At 56.4% G+C, this 21,208-nt stretch overlaps 10 protein-coding genes across 10 annotated transcripts; 3 read left to right on the plus strand and 7 right to left on the minus strand.

The window, feature by feature from the left end:
• Window positions 1-775: 775 nt before the first annotated feature.
• On the minus strand, window positions 776-2,988 carry BU26DRAFT_525924 (uncharacterized protein). The gene is made up of 2 exons (XM_033830621.1): window positions 2,474-2,988; window positions 776-2,423 (listed from the first exon to the last, which is right to left on the minus strand). Exons 1-2 carry the CDS (start codon window positions 2,737-2,739, stop codon window positions 1,244-1,246), a joined length of 1,446 nt encoding a protein of 481 aa, XP_033675463.1. The 5' UTR covers window positions 2,740-2,988; the 3' UTR covers window positions 776-1,243.
• BU26DRAFT_205859 (uncharacterized protein) lies at window positions 2,465-3,941 on the minus strand. The gene has a single exon (XM_033820590.1). It carries the CDS (start codon window positions 3,663-3,665, stop codon window positions 2,862-2,864), a length of 804 nt encoding a protein of 267 aa, XP_033675464.1. The 5' UTR covers window positions 3,666-3,941; the 3' UTR covers window positions 2,465-2,861.
• Window positions 3,942-4,360: 419 nt separating this feature from the next.
• BU26DRAFT_205872 (uncharacterized protein) lies at window positions 4,361-5,166 on the plus strand. Its single transcript, XM_033820591.1, has one exon. It carries the CDS (start codon window positions 4,433-4,435, stop codon window positions 4,907-4,909), a length of 477 nt encoding a protein of 158 aa, XP_033675465.1. The 5' UTR covers window positions 4,361-4,432; the 3' UTR covers window positions 4,910-5,166.
• A 2,834-nt stretch (window positions 5,167-8,000) lies between these two features.
• On the minus strand, window positions 8,001-11,597 carry BU26DRAFT_470465 (uncharacterized protein). The gene is made up of 15 exons (XM_033825343.1): window positions 11,449-11,597; window positions 11,295-11,401; window positions 11,007-11,248; window positions 10,826-10,956; window positions 10,376-10,775; window positions 10,242-10,319; window positions 10,103-10,162; window positions 9,769-10,052; window positions 9,544-9,717; window positions 9,406-9,495; window positions 8,830-9,353; window positions 8,669-8,783; window positions 8,580-8,618; window positions 8,396-8,534; window positions 8,001-8,346 (listed from the first exon to the last, which is right to left on the minus strand). The coding sequence occupies exons 1-15, from the start codon at window positions 11,568-11,570 to the stop codon at window positions 8,242-8,244; spliced, it is 2,610 nt and encodes an 869-aa protein (XP_033675466.1). The 5' UTR covers window positions 11,571-11,597; the 3' UTR covers window positions 8,001-8,241.
• A 558-nt stretch (window positions 11,598-12,155) lies between these two features.
• BU26DRAFT_442470 (uncharacterized protein) lies at window positions 12,156-13,466 on the minus strand (the record flags this gene model as incomplete). The annotated part of the gene is made up of 1 exon (XM_033824504.1): window positions 12,156-13,466. One exon carries the CDS (start codon window positions 13,464-13,466, stop codon window positions 12,156-12,158), a length of 1,311 nt encoding a protein of 436 aa, XP_033675467.1.
• A 215-nt stretch (window positions 13,467-13,681) lies between these two features.
• BU26DRAFT_556774 (uncharacterized protein) lies at window positions 13,682-15,250 on the plus strand (the record flags this gene model as incomplete). The annotated part of the gene is made up of 1 exon (XM_033832399.1): window positions 13,682-15,250. The coding sequence occupies one exon, from the start codon at window positions 13,682-13,684 to the stop codon at window positions 15,248-15,250; it is 1,569 nt and encodes a 522-aa protein (XP_033675468.1).
• A 696-nt stretch (window positions 15,251-15,946) lies between these two features.
• Window positions 15,947-16,402, minus strand: BU26DRAFT_442433 (uncharacterized protein; the record flags this gene model as incomplete). The annotated part of the gene is made up of 1 exon (XM_033824503.1): window positions 15,947-16,402. One exon carries the CDS (start codon window positions 16,400-16,402, stop codon window positions 15,947-15,949), a length of 456 nt encoding a protein of 151 aa, XP_033675469.1.
• Window positions 16,403-16,762: 360 nt separating this feature from the next.
• Window positions 16,763-19,026, plus strand: BU26DRAFT_205960 (uncharacterized protein). The gene is made up of 2 exons (XM_033820592.1): window positions 16,763-17,856; window positions 17,906-19,026. Exons 1-2 carry the CDS (start codon window positions 16,852-16,854, stop codon window positions 18,746-18,748), a joined length of 1,848 nt encoding a protein of 615 aa, XP_033675470.1. The 5' UTR covers window positions 16,763-16,851; the 3' UTR covers window positions 18,749-19,026.
• Window positions 18,663-19,215, minus strand: BU26DRAFT_525931 (uncharacterized protein). The gene is made up of 2 exons (XM_033830622.1): window positions 18,818-19,215; window positions 18,663-18,744 (listed from the first exon to the last, which is right to left on the minus strand). The coding sequence occupies exon 1, from the start codon at window positions 19,097-19,099 to the stop codon at window positions 18,905-18,907; it is 195 nt and encodes a 64-aa protein (XP_033675471.1). The 5' UTR covers window positions 19,100-19,215; the 3' UTR covers window positions 18,663-18,744; window positions 18,818-18,904.
• Window positions 18,991-21,155, minus strand: BU26DRAFT_525932 (1-phosphatidylinositol phosphodiesterase precursor). Its single transcript, XM_033830623.1, has one exon. It carries the CDS (start codon window positions 20,862-20,864, stop codon window positions 19,305-19,307), a length of 1,560 nt encoding a protein of 519 aa, XP_033675472.1. The 5' UTR covers window positions 20,865-21,155; the 3' UTR covers window positions 18,991-19,304.
• Between the last annotated feature and the right edge of the window lie 53 nt (window positions 21,156-21,208).

Here is a 21,208-nt window from a genome sequence, read left to right on the forward strand (position 1 = left end):
GCTTGCCACCCCGGCCCACGCCAGCGCACAGGCCCCCACGGGTCCGTGCCTGCCGCGATCTGCTCTGCTCCTTCCGTTCCTCGATTGGCCAAGTGTGAAATCAGCTTTAGCCTCTCCCGCTTTGGCTGGAATCGGCTCTCTCCTAGGCACGCCATGCCATCATACATTTTGCTATCTGGCATTGTACAGTACCGCCCCGCTGTCCTCCTCCATGGCCTCGTACTCCGTGTGCTGCCGAAGAAACTCGGTGCAGCTGCCGAGCAGTTCGCAGCTCTCGCGACATTGCACACCGCGCACGCTTAGAGCTTGGTGTACGCGCTGAAAATGAAACATGCTCAGCTACTCATCACACTATCATCGAACTATTCGGTATCCCCCAGACCCTCGCCATAGCGAATCACTATAATAACCACAAGGCTCTCACCCTCCCCCCTCGCCGATTCTGCCTGACACTAGACAAGGGCGCCGTCGTCGCGCACCCAAGGCTCTGGGAAAATAGATTGGCTGCTTTGATGACAGCGAGACCAGGCGTTTGGGGGCCAACACGCGTGGCAGGCCTGCCCATTCGCGCCGAGTCCTCGACTCGATAAATGAAAGAATGCAAATCGCCTTGCGCTGGTTATGGCGAAGAGGATTTGCCATACGTCGTACTGAAATCTCCACATGATGACAGGGCCCAGCAGCTGCCCACAACCACTCATCTTGCCCCAGACAGGATTTTGTAGCATCAGAAAGGGAAAATAATAATAATAATAATAATAATAATAATAATTTGGTCTAAGCTCAAGAGGGATGAGGCGGAAGGATGAGAACGTCATTTCATTTCATCTCATTTCATATCGCACACGCACCTACTCATCAATCCAAGGGCAAGACACACACGTGCTTGCCGACTTTCCCTTGCATAGCCTATATTGCTGCTGCGTGACGCTACACTGCCCCTTGTCTCCTTCCAAAAATATGTACAAATGAATAATCATCTCATTCCAACGAGGCTGGAGAGCAGTGTACCCTTAGGTAGCGACAAAGATACCAATGCGAACTAGCCAATAGACAATAGCTGTAGTAAGTAATGATGATAACCCCAGGTCCGTTGGGGACCCATGAACCCAAGTCTATAGTGCGTGGCGCCAGGATGCGCGTCGTGATATCGAAAGAAGCAAGAGAGAGATAGATGGAGAAAAAGAACAAACATGGAAAGCCAACATTATACAGTCGCTAAGAACGCATCAAAAGGGGAAGCTCATAGCGTATGAGTGCGGTTGCGGTTCTGGCTCCGCGAGGCAACTTGCCTCTTGACCTCTTCGGGCGCGGTGCGCATCGTCACCTTGAAGGTGTCGCGCACGCGGGTGCGCAGTAGAGACTCAAGCGCGCCGTAGACGCCGCCGTCGATGCCCGTCTCGGCTGGGTTGGCCGACCTGCAGTACCGCTCCGAGAACTTGTCGATGAGCTTCTCCACCTTGCGCAGCTCGGTAAGAACGAGTTGAGTCCTGAACGTGTGCTCGTCCTCGCCCTCAAGCCTGAACTCGCCGAGGGAGATGGGCGTGTGGGTGAAAGCCTCCATCTGCGTGTTGACTTCTCCCTCGGACTGGTTGACTCCGGCAATGGCTTGATACCAGGACAGGATCTTGACGATGGTGAAAGCAATCGTCGTGGAGAAGTGAGGGTTCGAGGAGCACTGGCAGCCGAGCAGGACGAAGAGCTTGTCGACGGCCGCCTTGTTTGTCGCGAGGACCGTGTCGAGCGTTGGCAGGCCATTGGAGGCACCGTTGAAGTCACCAGCAGCAGGCTGAGAAGATGGTGGCGAGTAGAGGCTGTTCAGTGTCTGGAAGGCGAACTGAGTGCAGTCGTGGCTTTGAGCAGTAGCCGAAGTGGGAGGCGTAGGAAGAGGCGCGGCAACCATTGGGGGAGGGGAGGCAGTCACCTTATCGTGGGAAAATATGGGGAGGCTTTGCTGATGCTCCATACCGCCGTAATAGTGCGGGCTCGCCATTGGCGGCGAGTGAATGCCTTCCATGGGGGCATACGCTTCGGGCTGGCTCTGGACGCTGGTGGACCGAACATGTCCCGCATACGGTGACGGGGGCGGGGGGAATTGTGGCATGCTTGTGAACATCTCGGATGGGCTCTGGAACATGATATGGTCGTCGTTGGACCAGCCGCTGACGAAGGAGCCAGCTTCCGAATAGGGCGACTGGCTGCCTTCGTAGCCGTGGGCCATGTAGGCGTCCTGGAAGTGATACTCGGGCGTTGCTGGGCCGAAGAAGAAGGGATCTGTTGGCTCGGGAGAGCTCTCTGCAGTGTAGGAAGTTGTGCGGGGTATCATGTCCGGCCGCGGTCCCAGCGGTCCACAGGAGCTAGCGGGCGATACGTCGCGCATGATTGTGCCGTCTGGGTTCCTGTTCTTGCGCGGCTTGCCCAGCCTAGAGCTTGTAAGCCGGGAGCGTGCGGCTGGTGAAGGTCAATTGCATACCTCATCGACGGCGAGTAGTTGCAGCAAATGCCCATGTTGCCACAGCGGTGGCAGGTAGGCCTGACTTTGTCACACTTGACCTTTGCGCGGGAGCAGGCATCGCAGGAAGCTCGCAGCTTGCGGGGCTTCTGCTCGGCGGCAGGACTGGTGGTGACGATGCTGTTCTGCTGAGAAGGAGGAGGAGGAGGAGGTGGGAGGGACATGGCGTCAATTGGGGGCGATGGAGACGGCTGAGAAGTGTATGTCTGCGGAACAGCTTGGAACATGGTGAGTGTGGGTTGAGCAGCAGCTTGGGATGGAGCATCTGTGGGTGGACTGGATAGCAGGGAGTATTATATATGGGCGAAGAGGAGGATGCAGAGTTGCAGCAAGGTGCAGCTTCAGGGCGCTAGCCCCGAGGCGGGCAGCGGATCTGGAAGGGATGCAGGACTGACCAGGATGATGGCCGGAGGGCGTCAAAGCTGACGCTTGGGGGCCTGCAAGGGCAGGGGAGGCTGCACGAATTGCGATGTTGGCTGCTTGGACGGGGGCTGAGATGATACAGGCCCTCACATGCTCCATGCGGACTAGTGCGTGCCTCGCCGGCCTGCATCGTGAGTTGAGCACATCCACCACTGCCTGGGCGCCGCTGGCCCCGTGTGGAGCTCGAGCCGCCGCAGCCCGTGCCCAGCGATCTTATCTGGAGTGTGTCGCGATACTGCGGGACGGGCTCGCGCGTGGGCGGAGAGGAGGGTGAGTGGGTTGGGGCCGCTGTTCGCCGGCCTCGAGACTCAGGGCGGCGCGCCAGGCGGACGGAACGAGTGCTGTGCGTGCAGCAGAGTACATACGGGAGCGGATTGTGTCGAGCTGGGCGCGCGAGGTAGATTGCGGCCACGAGGGGTGGAAGGATAGCAGTGTCCAGCATTCCATGTGGTCGGGGCGTGCACGCCCAACGGTTCGCTGGCGCGCCGTCGGACGCATTCAAGGTGATGACAGGTACGCGGTTAGTCAGCGTCAGTACACCACCTGGGCAGACCGTCACCCGTGGACCACCTGGGCAGTTAGTGCTGACTCGACGACCCAATGCGGCCGGCGCGATCAAAAATAAACGGCGTGAAGGCGTGCACACATTCCCATGTCGAACTGCCAGTTGGACGGTGCGACTCCATCCCGAGCAGTGCTGCGCCCGCCCGACACTGGGAGCCAGCGGCATGCAAGGGCGGCACGGCGAGGCTGCCTGCCCGCCCGCCTGCCTGCCGCCGTGATACTGTACGTGAAGTGCGACGTCCCACAGAGCCGCGCCGTCCGCACGCCGGCGGCTGATGGAGGAAAGGATGCGGCCCGGTGAGATGCTGCTGAGCGGCGCCCATTGGCTTTGTCTCTGGCGGAGCGCGGCGCGTCGTACAGTGTGTATCAGCGGGCGTCTGACCAACAGCGCTGCGAGTGTCTGCTGCTGCTGTTGCTGCTGCTCGCATTGGGAAATCTTGGACCAGCGTCGCCCGCCTGAGTGCGCCGTTCAGGAAAGCCGCCGGCCTCGCAGGCACAATATTTGGAAAGTCGTGCTCAGCCTCGCTGTGGAGTCTGCCGGCCCCTCCCACCACTGACTGACTGACTGCATGGCGGGGTCCACAGTGTCGCCGTAAATAGCGCGCCAGCGTCTACTACAGCGCAGCGACAATGGCACGACGGGCAGACGGGGTGGGAATTGGGTGTGTCGAGGTGGCGCGAGGCTCGAACGTGCTGCGGGCGGAACGATTCCCGAGAGATTAGCTGACGCCTCTCCCTCTGCCTGCTCCGACGGGCGGCTTGGCTCCCACGCCTTTGCTAAAGCTTGGCAGCACTCCACCACCCACTACAGTATTGTTCGACACCTGGGCACCGCATCCTCGACCATGCGCTCCGCCCATCGTCGGCATCACCCATTATTGTTCGACACTGCATGCCGTGCCTTCGCGCACCCAACTGCCGTCCGGCGAGCGAATGCGCTCAGGGCAGCCGTTCATAAGTCGTTCATTTGTGTACCTGGCCGCACCCATGGCCGCACGCAAGGCCGCCCGCAGCCCACACAGGACAACGGTTCCCTACGCAGTTTCAATATATCCTAGTAGGAGAATTAATTTTGAAACAAGTCGCCTCGCCGCAGCGCTGCGGCACGGCTGGGCCAGGCTGACTGCCATTCGCCTTCGCTTCCTCTTGCTACACACATCCATCCGTCGTGGGGTACTCTATGCCCTCCCAGTTGGATGCGCAAGTAGACGCACCTCTCCCCAAGGGACCAAGCAAGCCCGCCTATCCTGCCTTGAAATCCTCCTTCAAACTCAGGAATCCAACTCGTTCATCCATCCACTCCAGCCATCATGGTTGTCGTTATGCATGCCGATTCTTTCTACATCAGACAATGGCCGGGTGCCCGTCCTTCGAAGGATTCGCCCGGGCGTCGGCGGTTGCAGGCCATAGTCTGGACACAGGTACGCACAGAAGAAGTTGAGCTTGAACCGCGGGCCTAGGGAGCCAATCAGGACTCGCGCCCTTGTCGAGCGAGCCGGTTTGTTCTTCGCATCGTCCGCTCGCCTTGCATCTATCGTTTGAGTGACGCACCACCTGCCTAGTACCGATAGTCCTACTCGCCGACGACTACGTCCGCCATTTACGCCTCTCTTGCGATAACGATGCGGATGAGCGACACACGAACGAACCATCATTAACACTAGGTGCTACTCTCCAGTGATTTGCAAATTCCTCTGCCAGTGATTCCGTCACATTGCGAGAGGACACACCTCCGCGCCTCCGGCAGAGGCACTATCCCTCAAAGACCCCGCATGCGTTCGTCATGGTAAAATCGACTTGGAAGGAGCGCGACGCTTGTTGCAGCCTGTATCGCGAAGTCCGTAGCCTGTTGCCGTGCAGATACAACAGGGCCAGCGAGCCCCTCTGCCTCTCAACAACCCCATGTGCCATCCCTCGACCGTCTTCAGATTGCAAACCCACTCCATGCCTTCCATTTCCACAGCTTGCGGGTACGGATACATGCGTGGCACAGAGGGCGATTGCGGGGTCCAGTCAGGTCCTCAGGTTGGCGCATGCTCGTCGATACGTGGCGACATGGCCTCAGATCGAGGCCCGTCAAGAGTAGTGATTGTCTTGTTTGCCGCAAAAGGTACAGGCTATCGTGTTGGTGATGGGCTCTTATCCACGAGTAGCGGCCCGATAGCGACGGCGACCCAGACACGTGCAAGCAAAGGCCGACGACCACAGCTCCGACCCCAGAGATAAAACGAGATTGCATCCACTTTGGAACATATGACTGCAGCAGTTGGGACGCCGCCGCCTCGAGAACTCGGGCTTGTGCGAGCATCCTGAGCCCATTCCTTCCCTCGTGTTTTCGGAAACCGAGGGGGCGTGGAGGCCAGGGGTCTGCAGACGGCTAAGCCGGTAGAAGTCCCATCACGGGCACTGCGTACCTTCCTTCCACCCTCTTCCGTGCATCGCCATTCGATGCAAGCGGCACCTTCAAGACTCTAGCCAATATGCGTCTCATGTTGGACGTGTTCGGCGTTGCGATTGCGGAGACCTTCCTCAACATCATCTTTCTTGCGATAAGGAATGCTCACGCTTCCTGCTGTCACTTCTTGGACCGAGACATCTCTGCATCCGTCATCTCGTCAACAATTCCTTCTAGCGCTCTGCGGATGATTCCGAGCTCCTACGGGAACCCCTTCTCTTTTCGTAAGGCTTCGTAAGACCGTCCCCTAAGCGGTATAGCGTGCGATTTGTTTCACCTAGTACCCGTGCTGTGTAGTTCCCGAGTGGCTATGCTGAGAAAAAATCTCCGTGAACGTATGTTTCAGGTTCCTGAATAGTTGTGACTAGATGGGGAGGGCCGGCGCGCAGCATGTAAGCCGTAGGGTTCGACATTTGGCCAGTGACCATGAGAAACAATTCCGCCAAGGCCAAAGAGGAAGGAGTTGCTGCGTTTACAATTCCATTTGGTGTTTGGTAGAGTGGATGCAGCCCTAGCCGGGATAGATCGCCGATACCAGCCTTACCCGTGAGGCGGCACTAGGGGGAGATACGAGGGGACGGACCATGATGGGGCGTGCTTGGATGCAAGTCAGCAGTCTCAGGAACAGTTCGCCTCCTCCCATCAACGGATCGCCTCCCCAAAGGCACCTCTTCATCTACTCTCGTTTCCCGATAGCAGACACCGGCAATGTGAGCTCAAACAGCGCTCTGCAGGCTAGATAGAGCCAGACCGATCTCGACCATGCATCGAGATGGACTGTTCCCAACAAAGTATTACCTCACCGTAGGTAAAAGGGTATCATGAACGCGACCGATGGTTAAAGCTGATGAAGAGTACGCGCTTCGAGTCTCGAAAGTTCTTGGTGAAGGCTGCGGCAAAGTCCAAGAGTTATAGCAACACTGAGCGAGTGGTCGTCCAATATCGCCGGATATAACTAGGTCTGTCGAGATTCGAGTCGCTGCCATGTCGCGGGCTGCTCCGTCGGCGTACGGACCGTGGTGAAGGCCAAAAAGCCGGCCGGGTATTAAGGCGGGCTTCGGATCGGTCGAGGCGCTCCGCAAGCGATTCGAGGACGGCAAGCTGTGCCACATACGCTTGGTAGTTGTGTGCCAATAACCCTGGTGGAGGTAGTGCGCGAGAAGTTGGAGATGCGAGAGGAGAACGAGGCAATTGAAGGTTCAAATAAGCTTCGTGGTTTGCAAGTTGGGGAAGGGGCGCCTGTCGAAACACGCTTGAGAACGGGGCAGTCAGCCGTACCTATATCTTTGGTAGCATACCAGCATTTTCTGTAAGTCGTATAATGTTGCGGGGTTGGTCGGTGGGCTGTCTCACGACACGTCGTCCTTCGTTACGATCTCGATCTATCACTCATCGAAACAGGTGCTCTCTTCGTGCGCCAGAACTGTGAGTCTTGCTCAGCATATAAAGATCATGCCCAATATATCTACCGTTGATCTTTGTTTCCTTTCTGGAACGCTACCGGATATTGGTTTTCGCACTCCGACGAGCGGATGTCCGGGAATCGGCGTTCATGCTGAGCCTTATGCAGGCGACTAGAGTACCACCATTCACGTCCTCGTGGCAGAACGGAGTCATGGTACAAAAGAATCAAGATGAAGGTCGATCCTCAGGGATATAAAGTGACCCGGGGTCCGCAAGGCGAAGCTTATGCGTGGATGAACCACTCAAAAGTGAACATGAGCGGCTGACATCAGCCCCTCTTTCCCTCTGCTTCACGATGCTTGCCACTCTAGGCCGAAGCAGCAAATTATGCATCGCGACGATACCTCGGCTCGCATGTGATGTTTCTGTTTCGATAGCCTCTGAAATAGATCGGAGCCGTTCTCGTCTCGCCATTATTGTTTCCACGAATAGCTTCCGGCCAGCATATCTTGGGTAGTCAGATATACAAAGGTATTCGCTTGAGTGCAACACGAAATTCTTGCAGAGAAGATACTAGTAATGGGGCGTAGCTCCATGGTAAACCGCATTTATAATTAGCGGATATCAGCTCGCCAACATGTGGCTTAGTTCTGATATTCATGTAGACAGTGTGCGAGACTATTCATTGATGGAGGCCGAACGAAGTCGACTTATCCTTCATCGGTAAATAATTATCTTCTAATCTGCCTTGGCTCTTACCCCATCGCATCAGCCGGAGCCGGGGCCATTGCTTGCATGGAGGGATCGAGGGGGATTGAGGATAGTGGACGCGGGAGAGGAAGGGATGCGAAACATGATGACCTGAGCCCGCGGTGCAAGCGACCTACGAGCGTGACTCCGTTGTGGCTGATATCGTCAGAATGTCGGAAAGTACAGCCTTTGGATCTTGGAACAGGTCCGCCTGCAGGAAGTCTCGCGCAATTTGCTCCTAAAGGGTGGAATGAGAAGGATATTGGCATCGGGCCATTCAGACTCACAGCTTCTTCCAGCTCTGCCGCTTCGCAGTCGGGCATCACGGAGCATGCTGAAACGAGATCCTCCCCTCTTATTGCCATCAGGATGAGCTCATCGGCACGCTGTATGATCTCCGATGGGACCCCGTTCATGGCGGCACAGCTGCATGACATTAGAGAGGAGCATCATCGGGAAAGGCCGCCTTACCATGTGCCAAAGCTGGAATTGCTTCGACCTTGGCGAAAGCTAGAGCGATTAGCAAGTGATGCGCGCCATGCCTCCCCAGGAAACTTTACTTGTACAGATACGTTATCTGGTCCTCAACTTCCAAAGCGGCATCATTGGTGCGGATTTCCATATGCCCAAAGCCAAGAGCGGGACTTGGGCAGAGCAACCCAGCCTCAAAGATCTCTGTGTCGGGTCAGCCTCTGTTTGACAGGAAGTGCGGCATAGGTACCATGGAAATGAGTGGTTCCGACGACCTTCGGACCGTCAGTTCCCAAGCTAAGCAGATACTTGAACACCGCGCAAGCCAGTCCCGCTCCGTCACTCGAGTCAGTGCCCTTGCCAAATTCGTCGATAATCAGCAAGCTTCTCCGAGTGGCTAAGCTCAAGGCCAGGGAGATCTGCTGGAGGTCGATCATAAAGGCGCTTTGTATGCGGGACATGGTCTCTCGGGTCGCCACCCTCGAGAGTATCTTGTCAGTCACACCAATTTTCGCGCTCTCTGCCGGGACATAACTTCCGAGGTGCGCCATATACACGATCAGGGCGACCTGTTTCAAGTACACGCTCTTGCCAGAGTAGTTCGGTCCCGTCAATACGACTACGCTTGGGCCGGACGTGGGCACGTTTGCATAGCGACCTGAAGACCCAGCTTGGGTGTCGAAACCTTCGGAAGATTCACGGCCTCCTGTTCCACCCGTGATAAACGTATCATTAGGGACGAAGGAGGACGCGGTTAGCTCCTGGAGTATATGGCTGAGCTTGATATTAGCAAAGCAGACAAGTAGAAGCTCGGCGTACAACCTACCGACCGGCCTTGATGCGAATCACATTATCATGTGTCATGCGAGGCCGACACAGTTTGTACAGCTTAGCGCCCTGTGCTAGGGCGACCAGACTACGTCTGTCAGTCTCAACTCAGAAAAGCCATTGCGGGATAACTGACCTGTCGAGCTCACCACAAATGTCAGAGGCACTGGTCAGCAACGCTTCGTACTCCAGGACATGCTGAGCGAGCTCGTGACTGATCTCGATCTCGCGGTCTGAGATAATACCATAGAGATCTCCGAAATGGCTATCCATTTCTCGTACCTCGTTGTTCTTGAAGTAAACTTGCTCCCTGCCCAGAATCAGAAAATCCATGATAAGTGAGCTAAAGCCTGCAGCTTACTCGGTCGAGAACATCCGCTCCCATGGGTTCTCGATACTTCCGTCATAAACGGCTCCACCTGTTGCGGGATCGATGGGGACAGTTGTAAGAAAGCCGATCTGCGGGAAATAGATCACATTTAGTGACCCTTGGAGACCTGATGGTATTTTCTCTGACAGCTTCCGAGCGACTTCACCGAGAAGGTCGTCCAAGCCGGCAAAAGTTCTCTTCATCTGATCTAGCTCTTCGTCCACCCCGGGAAGAATGACGGTGCGAGACTCTTCAATTGTCTTCTCGAGATCAACCTAGCGACGTCAATATAGAATGGTCTAAGATGTACGGTGAAGCTCCGTACCGTTTCGCTGATTCGTCCACCCAATTGGGCGAAGTGGTAGCCTTCGAATCGCTCGAAAACCTGAAAGTATTAGACGAGGCTTCGCTGGAAGCGTTGGTAACGCCCTGGCGATCCTTTCTAAAAGCAGGGGTGCATTTACCTTTGTTCTGATAGGCAGGTCCTCTGCGCCAATAACTTCAAGTAACGCATCTTTGATCTTCAACGCGTGGAATGCAAACTGCAGATACTCGGTTAGGACAGGCATAGGGAAGGGGGCTCACTTAGGAGACTTACTCGTCGAATACTAGCCCAAACGCTGCTTGAGAAGTTACCGCGCTTGCCTGTTCCGCCATCGACACCCTTCCTGAGGTTTATCATGATTGCCCGCATGTTACCTACGGCCTTGAGACTGTCGACTAAAGTATCCAGCGCGGAGGCATTCTCGGGCCGAAGAAAGGTGTGGATGGTGTCTAGTCGTTGATTGATAACATCGACATTCAGACTAGGCCGAAGGAAATACTGCCGCAGCAGGTACCTCCCCTGCGGTGTCCGGGCGAGATGGTGGAACAAGCCATATACTGAGAGGCCTTCTTTAGATCCAGAAGCCGCCTTCGTAGGCCCTTGGTTGTGAGAGTTTGGATGCGACTCCGGGCCCAAGATCTGCAGAGAATGGAGCGTATCCGCGTTGATGAACCTGGTCACAGTGAGCCAAAGCAGCGCTAGATAAATCCTAGGTTGCCCTACATAGTGTCACGCAGGCTGAACATCTCAAGCGCAGAGACACGAAACATGGTGTGGGTGGCCTGGCCACCAGGAAGATAGGCAGCCGCGCGCCTACGCTGCAGGTACGAGAGCAAGGCTCCCGCACAGCCGATCTGATATATGTCAGTGACGGGGAATAGAAGCCTTAAAGCCCAAAACGAACCGTCAAGCGGCTTTCCATATCCACCAGACCGGCTAAGCCGAGCAACCTCCCTTGCTGACCGGGCGCAATCTCGCCATCGAGGAGAAGGCCGTCCACGGGCAAATCGCCCGGGACTACGAAGTTGACGTGCCGCTCACAAGTATCTCCGAGCCTAAGATTGCCGAGCTTGCTCTTTGCCGCTTCGTATGCGAACTCGCTGGGGGGCCGTACCTCAAAAAGGAACGGCAGTCGGAACTGGTCGTCTGGTGTCGTCAGTTTCGGACGGGGCGACTTGTGTGATTGACGTACTGTCACCGCTTTCAGAGGCCCCGCTTCTGGAGTCTGGATCGAGCCTGTCGATGACGGCGTCGTCCGTCCTGGTCGAGATGAGAACGATAGTCGGGTCAATGTACACTCTTACTAGGCTTTGTTAGCTAGGCCAGGTGCGAGCGGAGCAGAGGACGTGCGCGCATCGACCACATCAACGCCACCGAATTTGACGTCCTCCATGAAGTAGAGCTTCTCGTCTTGCGCAACGTAGTAGCAGCAGCCTACGGTATCGCGGTGTTGCAAGTCCACGGCCATGATGACCTCGTCGAGCGTGTCATCGTCTCCCTCGGCTTCTGGACGAACTTCGTGCGCGAGGCCTGGGGTCCGGGACGCGCTCCCATTGCTGCTATTTGGCGCAAAAACTCGGATACGAGGACGCGCCGTCCCAGAAGAGCGTGACGAATGAGTGCACAATCCACCGAACGCTGAGCTTTTCCGGCTGCTGCTGTGGCTCGGGGCCGAGCCCGATCCGCTCCTGCTCTTGCCGCGGAGGGGCAGCTTGAACCGTGAATGCGGCGGCATTTCGAAGGTGAGAGTAAGAGCGTTGGCGGCTTGCTCGACGCGCTGGGGAGGGCTCAGACGAAGGTCCAGGTGGCGAAAGAGCGGATTTGCTGCGAGCTGGAGGAAGTCGCGGCCGGCCCTCGTTCGGGCCACGAGCCTTAGTCGGGGAAAATGCACCTGCACATAGCTGTGGATATGATACAAAGTAGATTGCTATATCGTGACAACCCGACCGAGAGCAGGCGACTACCAATCCATCCAGGTATTGGTCCTCACGCGTACAGTACATCTTCTGTGGCGCAGTTTCTTTTGTCACCGAGTACTGCCCTGGCACGGCACCTACGCGTTCATGCCCTCCATCAAATCCGGCTTGTCGAGGACCATGCCTCGGAGCAATATCCATTCTCTTAGCCCCTCCCACTCCTCACCTTCCTCATCGCCTCGTCTCCATGTTTCTTTGAAGCCCCAAGCGCACGCGATCCGATCCAAGGCTGCGCGCTCATCTTCCCTCAGGTATCGATCCAGCAACGGCATACCCGGCCGCCAAACCACTCTGTCGAAGTGGTCGTTGTGCGTTGTTAGCGCGACGAACCCAAGCGTCCCAGTGCAGCCAACGTAGGTTAGAAGTCCGGCAAATGCGTACATCTTGAAGGTCCAAGGGTCAATGAAGCCGCTGTATACGGACATCTCCTGGGCGATCATGTACAACGCCAACGGAGTAATGGCCGCCACAGTTCCGGGAACGCCGAGTTTGGTCAATATCCTATGCTTCCGCCATGCCGGGGTGCAGTACGTCATCTGCACAACGTCTAGTGCCAAAGGCAGGTCCTTCGCTTCGATAGCGGCTGTCAATGCCTCCTCTGCCAGATCGGCGGGGACAGCCTGTTTTGCGGCCTTGGGTGATGGTTTCGAGAACTTGGGTGGTGATGAGCCAAGTTCGGGCACCGGCTTATTGGCGTAGAGATATAGGATTTCGGGGATCGCGCGTGGGAGAGCGAGGCGGCGCTGGAGGTGGATATATGCGGCCAGAACGTTGGGCGAAATGAACACTTTCGGGTGCTTGAGGAGGTCTCGGGCCAGACTGGAGATGTACGAGGGTGACGGGAGCTCGTCGATGGAGGATGGCCACGAGCTCGGCTTACTGGAAGTCACATTGCCGTTTTCAATGCCGGCTTCTTCTTCTCGACCTAGCGACAGTATTGCACCCGCTGAGCTTTGTCTGATATTCATCTTCACCGGCGGTGGCTGCCGTGATCGAATGGCGATTGCTTGCCGCGCGATCGACTCTAGGCCATCGAGCGCCTCGAGCACAGCGGCCTCTGACTCCACCCGGGGTGAGGAGTAAATCCACTTGATGTGACATTCCACCTTTGCCAGCTTCGTCTTCAAGGCAGCTATCTTGTCGGACCATAGCTGGCTATCCTCTACCTCAGGCTCCAGCTCTTGCGCTCTTTGAGTCGTCGTAATGCTCCGCGCAGGCATCCGTTCGAGTACGCCATGCTGTCTCGCGCCTTGCCGCCGTATCGTGGGTGCCTTGAAAGTCGACGCGGCGATGAACGAACGGCGGTATGCGGGCCCGCGTAATATGTAGTCGCACAATTGGCAGACGGGCCGCGATCGCGCTCGGAACGGAAGCGTGCTGGCTTTCATGGCGCAGTGAGCTGTTCGATGGTTGCGGTGAAGTCGGAGTGACGAAGCCCTGGTGGCTCAGTCGGGCTGGCCTTGGCGCTCAGACCTGATCGAATCTCAAAGAGGGACCCGCTCTCCGACACTGCACAACCACACGCGCGCCGCAGGCAACAGAACGGAGTATATCAAGGGAAGAGAAGGAGCGTTTAATTCACTGAGGGACCTCACACGGCACCATGCCCGCTCCACCTCCGCCTCCACCGCCCATGCCCCCCATGGGTCGAGGCGCTGGAGGGCCACCACCCCCCCCGCCGATGCCCGGGAAAGCGCCTGGAAAAGCACCTGGAGGTAGGGTGAGCGGAGGAGCAGGGAGAGTACGTCATACCTTTGCGGGAGGGTGCCGAAGACCTCGATTGCATGCGTCTCGGCACGCTGCAGAGCGGGCTAACACGGCACAGGGAGCACTTCTATCAGACATCAACAAGGGCGCGAGGCTGAAGAAGGTCACGCAAATCAACGATCGATCCGCGCCGCAGGTTGGAAAGGTATCAGACGGCCCAAGTGGACCACCGATCGGGGGCGCCCCGCCAATTCCTGGCATGGGAAAAGCACCAGCACCGCCAGGCCTCGCACCGCCAGTACCCGGGAACCGGGCGCGAAGTAACAGTGATACTGGGGGAGATGGAGCAAGAGATGCTGGAATGTCAAGCGGAGCCCCGCAGCTGGGAGGGTTGTTCGCGGGTGGAATACCGAAGCTGAGGAAGGCGGGCGGCGTAAATACAGGCGCAGACAGCAACTCTCCATATCTCTCGGATCCGGAGACTTCACGAGGCTCAGCGCCCAAGCTACCTAGAGTAGCAGCGCCGAAGCCACGAGGAGCAGCGCCGCCTATTCCTGGAGGTCGCCCCCCGCCTAATCCGTCTATTGCGGCCCTGAGAAACAATCTCCGACCTTCGTCCATGGTCTCGACACATTCGATGCCTGATATAGGATCAAAACCAAAGCCTCCCCCGCCAGGAAAGAAGCCGCACATACCTCCTCCGGCCTTCCGCAAGCCGTCGGGATTTGCGCCTCCGCCTCCAGCGTCACCCGCACGAGCACCTCCTGTCCCGGGATCCGCTCCGCCGGCTCCACCACCACCACCTCCCCCAGCACATACGCCGTCAGCTCCTCCTCCACCGCCGCCTTCAGCTCCGTCGGCGCCACCTCCCCCACCAGCGGCAGCTCCTCGAGCGCCTCCAGCTCGCTCAACACCACCTCCACCGCCTCCCGGACCTCCTACACCAAAGGCTCAGGTTGATGACGATGAATACGACCCATATCGCTATAGTAGTACCCCACCGAAACCGCCATCAGCACCGGCTCCTCCAGCGCCTAAGACTTCCATTAGTGGCCCCACACCTTCGCTGGCCGAACAGGCTGCACGAAACGCTTTCGGTCGCGCATCTCCTGCTGCCCCTCCGCCGCCACCTCCAGGATCTCCGCCTCCATTTGCACCTAGTGCGTCGGCACCACCCCCACCCCCAATGTCTGCGCCAAGCCGCCCAGCTACGCAAGCACCGATGCGGTCTATGCTAGACCCAAGTTCGTACACGTTGACGAACGGTGGCTCGGGATTGAAAAGCGGGCCAACGAGTCCAGGTGCAGGCCATCACAAGGGTAAAATCGTCCCAATTCACGATCTGCGATGGAGGTTCCAGGATGAATCACAGTTCCCCAAGCCGAGGGACTTTGCCGGCGGGCCCAAGAGGTACAGGGCTGGCAGAGGAAGCAGTGTGCCCTTGGATTTGAGCGCATTCGAATAGGCTTTCCGAGGAGCGGGCGAAAGGAGATGGTTCATTTTTGTTTGCGGTCTCTCTAGGGTAGATAGTAGGTTCTCCAGCAAAGGCGTTGGGGTGGAATAGGTTGGGCCTTGAAGTTTGGGCTTGGGCTGTACTACTGGACAGGTGGTGGATCAAGATATTCTTGTGCATTGCTCTTTAAAACTTCAAGTAAGCGGAAAGAGCTGCACCCAAATTGTACATTTTTGGCGACACTGTTTTCTCGCATGATGGCTACCAATAAGGGCCTTTCCCCTCGTTGCCACCTCCACATTGCTGACAGCCTTGAGACACGCCGACGACCGCCCGAAAATCAACGTGGTCTACTTTGCGGGGATCTGCATAAGCAATGCTTCCAATATCTTCTCGCTAAGTGGTGGTGTTCCAATATTTTGGCGCTTGACGTTCTCAAACAGCTATGGGTAAATGGTGATGTTCCAGCGGGCTGGTGCTGATGTTAGACTCGGTTTCCGAAACATACTCAGCGTAGCTGCGCCGTAGCACAATCATATTGGACGAGCGCTGTGACAAGTCAGCGTCGCTGCAAAATAGATTGAGATACTTTAGTGTACCCTGTACATGGTAGGCTTCCTATTCGAGGATCGGTCCTCGAGGGTGTTTGTTGAGTGATGTGAGGCATGATGCGGTGAGGTAAGGGAGGTTGATATAGGTGCAGCTTCCTCAGAGGAAGACGCCCTCTTCCTCTTCTGCTGCATTTCCGGCTTGCTGTCCGTGAGTTGTTCCATTGCTGGCGTTCGTACCATTTCGCGCAGCAGCACCTGCCATCTCGGCAGTCCCATTCGTCGCTCCATTCGTCCTGCTCTCCGCATCAACAGGCGCACTCTTCTCCTCGCCCCGCGGTTTAAACGGGAGCCCGCGAACCTCCGTCACTTCCCTCTTCACCAACTCAATCCTCTCCTCCATTCTGCGAATAACATCTCTATTCTCCAAAATCGCCTCATAGCACTCCTTGTCCTCCTCCTGCCGCACAAACTCCTGCAGCTCCCCATTACTCTTCTGCAAGTGCGCAATGCTATTCTCCAGCTCCGCGACTTTGAGATACAGCGAGGACAGCGAGAGGTCAGCTAGCGCCTTTGCAAAGCGCTCTGCGGTTATGGGAAGGGAGTCGCCGGACATGGCTTCGGTTGTTGGGGCGGCAGAGTCACGGGAAGAGATGACGGTCGACCAGATCTGGAAGGAGGAGGGCGGCGTGCTGAGCTGGATGGTGGATAACAGCGGCGCAGAATACGGCTTTGGAGGAAGCAGGTGGGGCGTCAGTAGAGCGGCGGGGAAGGCGGCGCGGTGGGTGCGAGGGTTGAGAGACAGGAATCGGGCTGGTGAGGCAGCGTTTGGTGGTGTTGCATAGGTCGGGCGCCTTTGGCGGGGAAGCTTCTGGTGAATGCTCATAGGGCTAACCGACGGGTCTGTGCACCTCCGACCTGCCGAACTTTTTGCGAACGGCCCTTCATGACTTCCAAGGTTCCCTCTTGTCAGGCCAGGCGTCTTTTGTGTGCATGGCCTGTTCGTGAATACAACAGCGCTCTTCAGCGCTCAATCGCTCCCCTGATCTCGCTTGCATCATCACCATGAGCAATGCCCTCCCAATGGCGCTGCGTCCCGCGACGCGCATCACCCACCAGTGGAGTACGGTGACGCTTGCATTTGCGCGACGCTACTGTTCTCAACACGCATGCTTGGCTTCAAGCTCTCCATCTCCGATACTTTCCATACTCCAACCGCATGGCTGCCCTTCGTTGCCCCGGCCCTTCTCCACGTCAACTCAATACGCCGCGAAAGTCCACAAGCCCCCGGCCGAGCCATCCCCCCCTCCGCAATCCCTCCCACAGAGGAAACGCACAGTACGGATAGGGCCTCTGCCCAAAGGTCCAGTAGACGATGCAACCGTAAGAGCAATATTTGGGCCTAGAGTCGCCCCCGCCGATGGCAACAATGTCCTACGCATCTTACACCACCGTCGGACATCCGGCTCCCTCGCCGACTATGGGGTCGACAACTTAGGGAAGCAATACTCCCATGTCAACCGCGAGCTCGCGACAAAGGGCTTGGACTGGCTGCGCGAAAAGTTCCCCATAGACGAAGCACGCGCCGCGGAGGAATGGGCCGAGAAGGAAGCGAACCGGATAGCATACGAGCTCTGGCTAGCGGACCCCGAGAACGAGTCGAAATACAAGGACCCCGCAAGGGCATTCCGAGAGCAGCAGAAGAAGGAGAAAGAGGAAAGGGAATTGGCGCAGCAGCAGCAGGAGGGAGAGAGGATTGGTATGCTGCACGTTGGACCTTCGCAGTTTGAGCGCAACATCGAGGAGAAACGGAGGAAGAGGTTAGAAGAGATAACGAAGAAGGCCGAGGAGAAAGAGAAGAGAGAAAAGGAGGATGAGGCAAAGCTGGCGACAGGGGAATGGGTGCGCACCCCGACCGGGACACAGCTAATGAAGCCGGGGCAAACTACATATATCGATATTTTCGGACGGGAGCAGGTCACTCGGAGGAAAGAGGAGATGGAGTACTATCAGAAGAAAGCGGAAACGCCTTTCAAAGACGAGGCGGAGATGCTCTCTGAGACTACACTGGTAAGACATTTACACTTCGAGCGACATCCGCAATGCTGACCAGCGATAGACCCAACGCCTCTATCCCATGTCCGCCTTCGTCCTGGTCGTTTGCCTCCTCTCGTTTGCCTTCGCTCACTACTACGTGCCCCCATCCCCTGAATATCGCCTCTGGCCTGACCTCTCCCCAACCACGGCAACCATCGTCGCCCTCGTCGCCGCTAATGCCTTCATCTGCATTGCCTGGCGATGGACACCCCTCTGGCCTTTCATGACGCGTTACTTTATGCACGTGCCCGGCTACCCTCGCGCCATACAAGCTGTTACGAACGTATTCTCGCACGTACAATACGAGCATCTGCTCGGCAACATGATGATGTTAGCGCTCGTCGGCCCCGTATGCCACGACCTCGTAGACCGCGGCATATTCTGCGGCACATACGTCTCTGCAGGTGCTATCGGAACGCTATTCTCACTGTATTGGGCGAACTTAGGTCGCGGAAGCATCACCTCGCACTCCGTCGGCGCGTCTGCAGCCATCTGGGGGATATCCGCACTGTACTGCCTCCTCACCGAACAAGACCACATCAAGATTCCGTTGTTGAAGGATAAGGAAGTTGGTTTCTACCCCAAATTCCTCTTCGCCGCCTTTGTGGTAGCGGAGATAATGTCTGCGATGAGGAAGGGAGCGAGGGGAAACATGGATCATGCGAGTCATTTTGGAGGTATGCTTGTCGGGATGAGCGTTGCGGGTTATTTGAGGGCGACGGGATGGCATCAGAGGAGGGCTACGGCTGGGGCGGAAGGTGTGCAGGAGAGGGCCAAGGTGGATGAGAAGACTCTGGATGTTGGTGCTATTGTGAAAGAGGAGATGAAAGAGGTTAAAGAGGGGGTCAAGAAGGTTGTTAGGTAAGTGAATGGGCAACAGCTGTAATATATAACGGTGTAAATTTAACTGATGCTGAACATGGTTCCTGTATAGGTGTAGGACAATATACCTCGCGTCGTTTACCGCCAATGTCAATCCGAGTCTGTGGTGAACAATCCAATACCTCCACCAACACGAATACTAGCACCCACACCTCGCACAACCCACGCCACAAGCATGCCCACCCATCCCGCAATCCACAACCGTTGCACCTATACCAGTCTCCGCGACCTCTGCTTCTTCGCCGTCTAGCACTACTCCACTCCCCGTTGTCCCCGCAGCTCTTCCAGCAGTAGCCTTTCGTATCAGCATTAAGAAACGTTTCCTATCGTCCATTTGAGCGTGCGTAGGTCAAGGCAGGTGGCTATCAATGCAAGGTGGGTCGGGTAAAATCGCTTTGTTTCTTTTCTTGACGAGTAGTTGTAGTGTCGAAGCAGGAAGAAATATATATGAGGTTTTGAGAAAAAGTACGGTTGTTTGCCCAGGAGGCCCGCATGTCGCCATGCGCACGGCCCGAATCGATGACATCCTCCATACACGCTCATCTTTCAGCAGCCGTGTTGCCAGGCTCTCGCATCTTTAGCTGCACACCCATGTTCATCCCCACAATCAACTTGACCAGATCCCAATCTCTACCATCACCAACCATATCCATAATGACGACTCCAGTACCGCCATCGCCCTCCTTGGATCTTCGAAGCAGGCCTCCTCTTTGACCGCTCTCCGACTCAGCGCTCTCAACGCTTGGCCGTCCGGGTTCTCTCGGCGACGTCAACGGGTCTTCCAGATGGTGTCCCATGCAGATCCACTCTTCAATCCCTCTGTTCACGATCTTAGCAATCTTCTCTGGCCAGGTGCCCATCCTCCAGAAGTTACTCCCAGATAAGAAGTTGAGGTACAGCGGTCCCGGAGGAATAGGATTCGTTTCGTCCGTATTGACGCCAGGGATGAAGGCCGTACATTCTGCTGATCGGACGAGATGTTCGTTGCTGTATTGTAGTTTGTTTGAGATGTCTGAAGGATGCATGACCTCGCACCAATCTTGGACGTAGAACGGGCCGTGGATGGCGTGCGTGCTATTATGCGGCCAATCCGTCGCGTCGAGACCGCAGCCCTTGCTCTGTGAGGATGGTTCCCGGATTTCATATCGACGAACTAGAACGAGCTTGCCACGGACCTCCCCAAGGTACGGGACTCTGGTGCCGATGTGCCATTTGTCCTTGTTCGGAGAGATGTAATGTTTTTCCAGAATCTCAGCGAGGTGCTCGTCCGACGAACTGCCGACACCTTCCCGCTTGAGCGATATCAGGACAGCCTCGCTCGGATTCTCCTCCAAAAACTCGTAGCAGCTTCTCAGAACCGGCTCGAGGTACTTCGTCCCGGTGAGACTAATTGGAAACGCTCCATGCACAAGATATAGGTCTTTCTTGGTGGTATCTGTGGCGTGAGCGGGCTGGACCCTAATATCGAGGAACCGTATTCCATTCTCCAACTGCGATTTCACTGAGACAACCTGGCATCGGACTGAAGGTAATGCGCGATAGTACGCATGCGAGTTGTGCGTTCCCGGTATGCTGAGCCCCGACAAGGGGAGTGTGGGCGGCAATGCAGCCATCCACTTCGAGAATTCATGTAAATGATTTGCATAAATAGTCATGTGTCCGCCTGGCTTCGCTGGATGGAAAAGAGCGGTGTAGCCGGTAGACGGGTTAGGCGTCAAAGCCATAAACGCCTGGGAGGCTTTCTGGGTGTATGCCGGATTCGCCTCAATACGATAACGCTCGCCTCCGGAGCTCTCGACGGTAATGCGCAGCGCAGTAGTTGAGAGCGTTGATACACCCGTTCCGACATGCTCTTCGTTATTACTTTGCAGCGTATATGATTCGAACGGCGATAAGGTGATCTCTAGATCTTGATGCTTAAACGTCTGCGCATGTTTGCTTAGCCTAGGCGCCGACGGCGCTAGAGACTTGGTATCATTTGAGGTAAAAGGAAATGCTGAAGCTTTCGACTGTCGTGTATTGGGGTCTTCAAACCGTTCGACCCGTTTCAATACAATCGGAGCTGGGGTCAGATTCCGGACGGTAAGCGGCGATGCCATTCATGAGCTACTCAGCTCCGACTAAGTGCGCAGAGCCTTCGTAGAATTGATAAAACACAGCCAACGGGGTGGTCTAGTCGGTGCCGTGACAGAACGACGAAAGCGCGACCCGGGTTGACGGCAACACGTTACGCGAGGCGCAAGGCTAGCCAGTAACAGCACCCGAAGGGGATGATTGTAAGAGAGACAATACGTGATTGTTGCTTTTCCAAGTTCGGCTGGTTGGGGACTGTAGGAAGGGTGAAGCGTTGGGTGGCGAAAGAAGTAGCTAAGCGTTCTAGTCCGTTTTAGGAATGGCGCGCACCCTCGGCTGCATCCATGGATGTTCACGACACCCGTGCCAT

This window comes from Trematosphaeria pertusa (assembly GCF_010094035.1).
Source record: "Trematosphaeria pertusa strain CBS 122368 unplaced genomic scaffold BU26scaffold_29, whole genome shotgun sequence".
Classification (NCBI taxonomy): Eukaryota; Fungi; Ascomycota; class Dothideomycetes; order Pleosporales; family Trematosphaeriaceae; genus Trematosphaeria; species Trematosphaeria pertusa.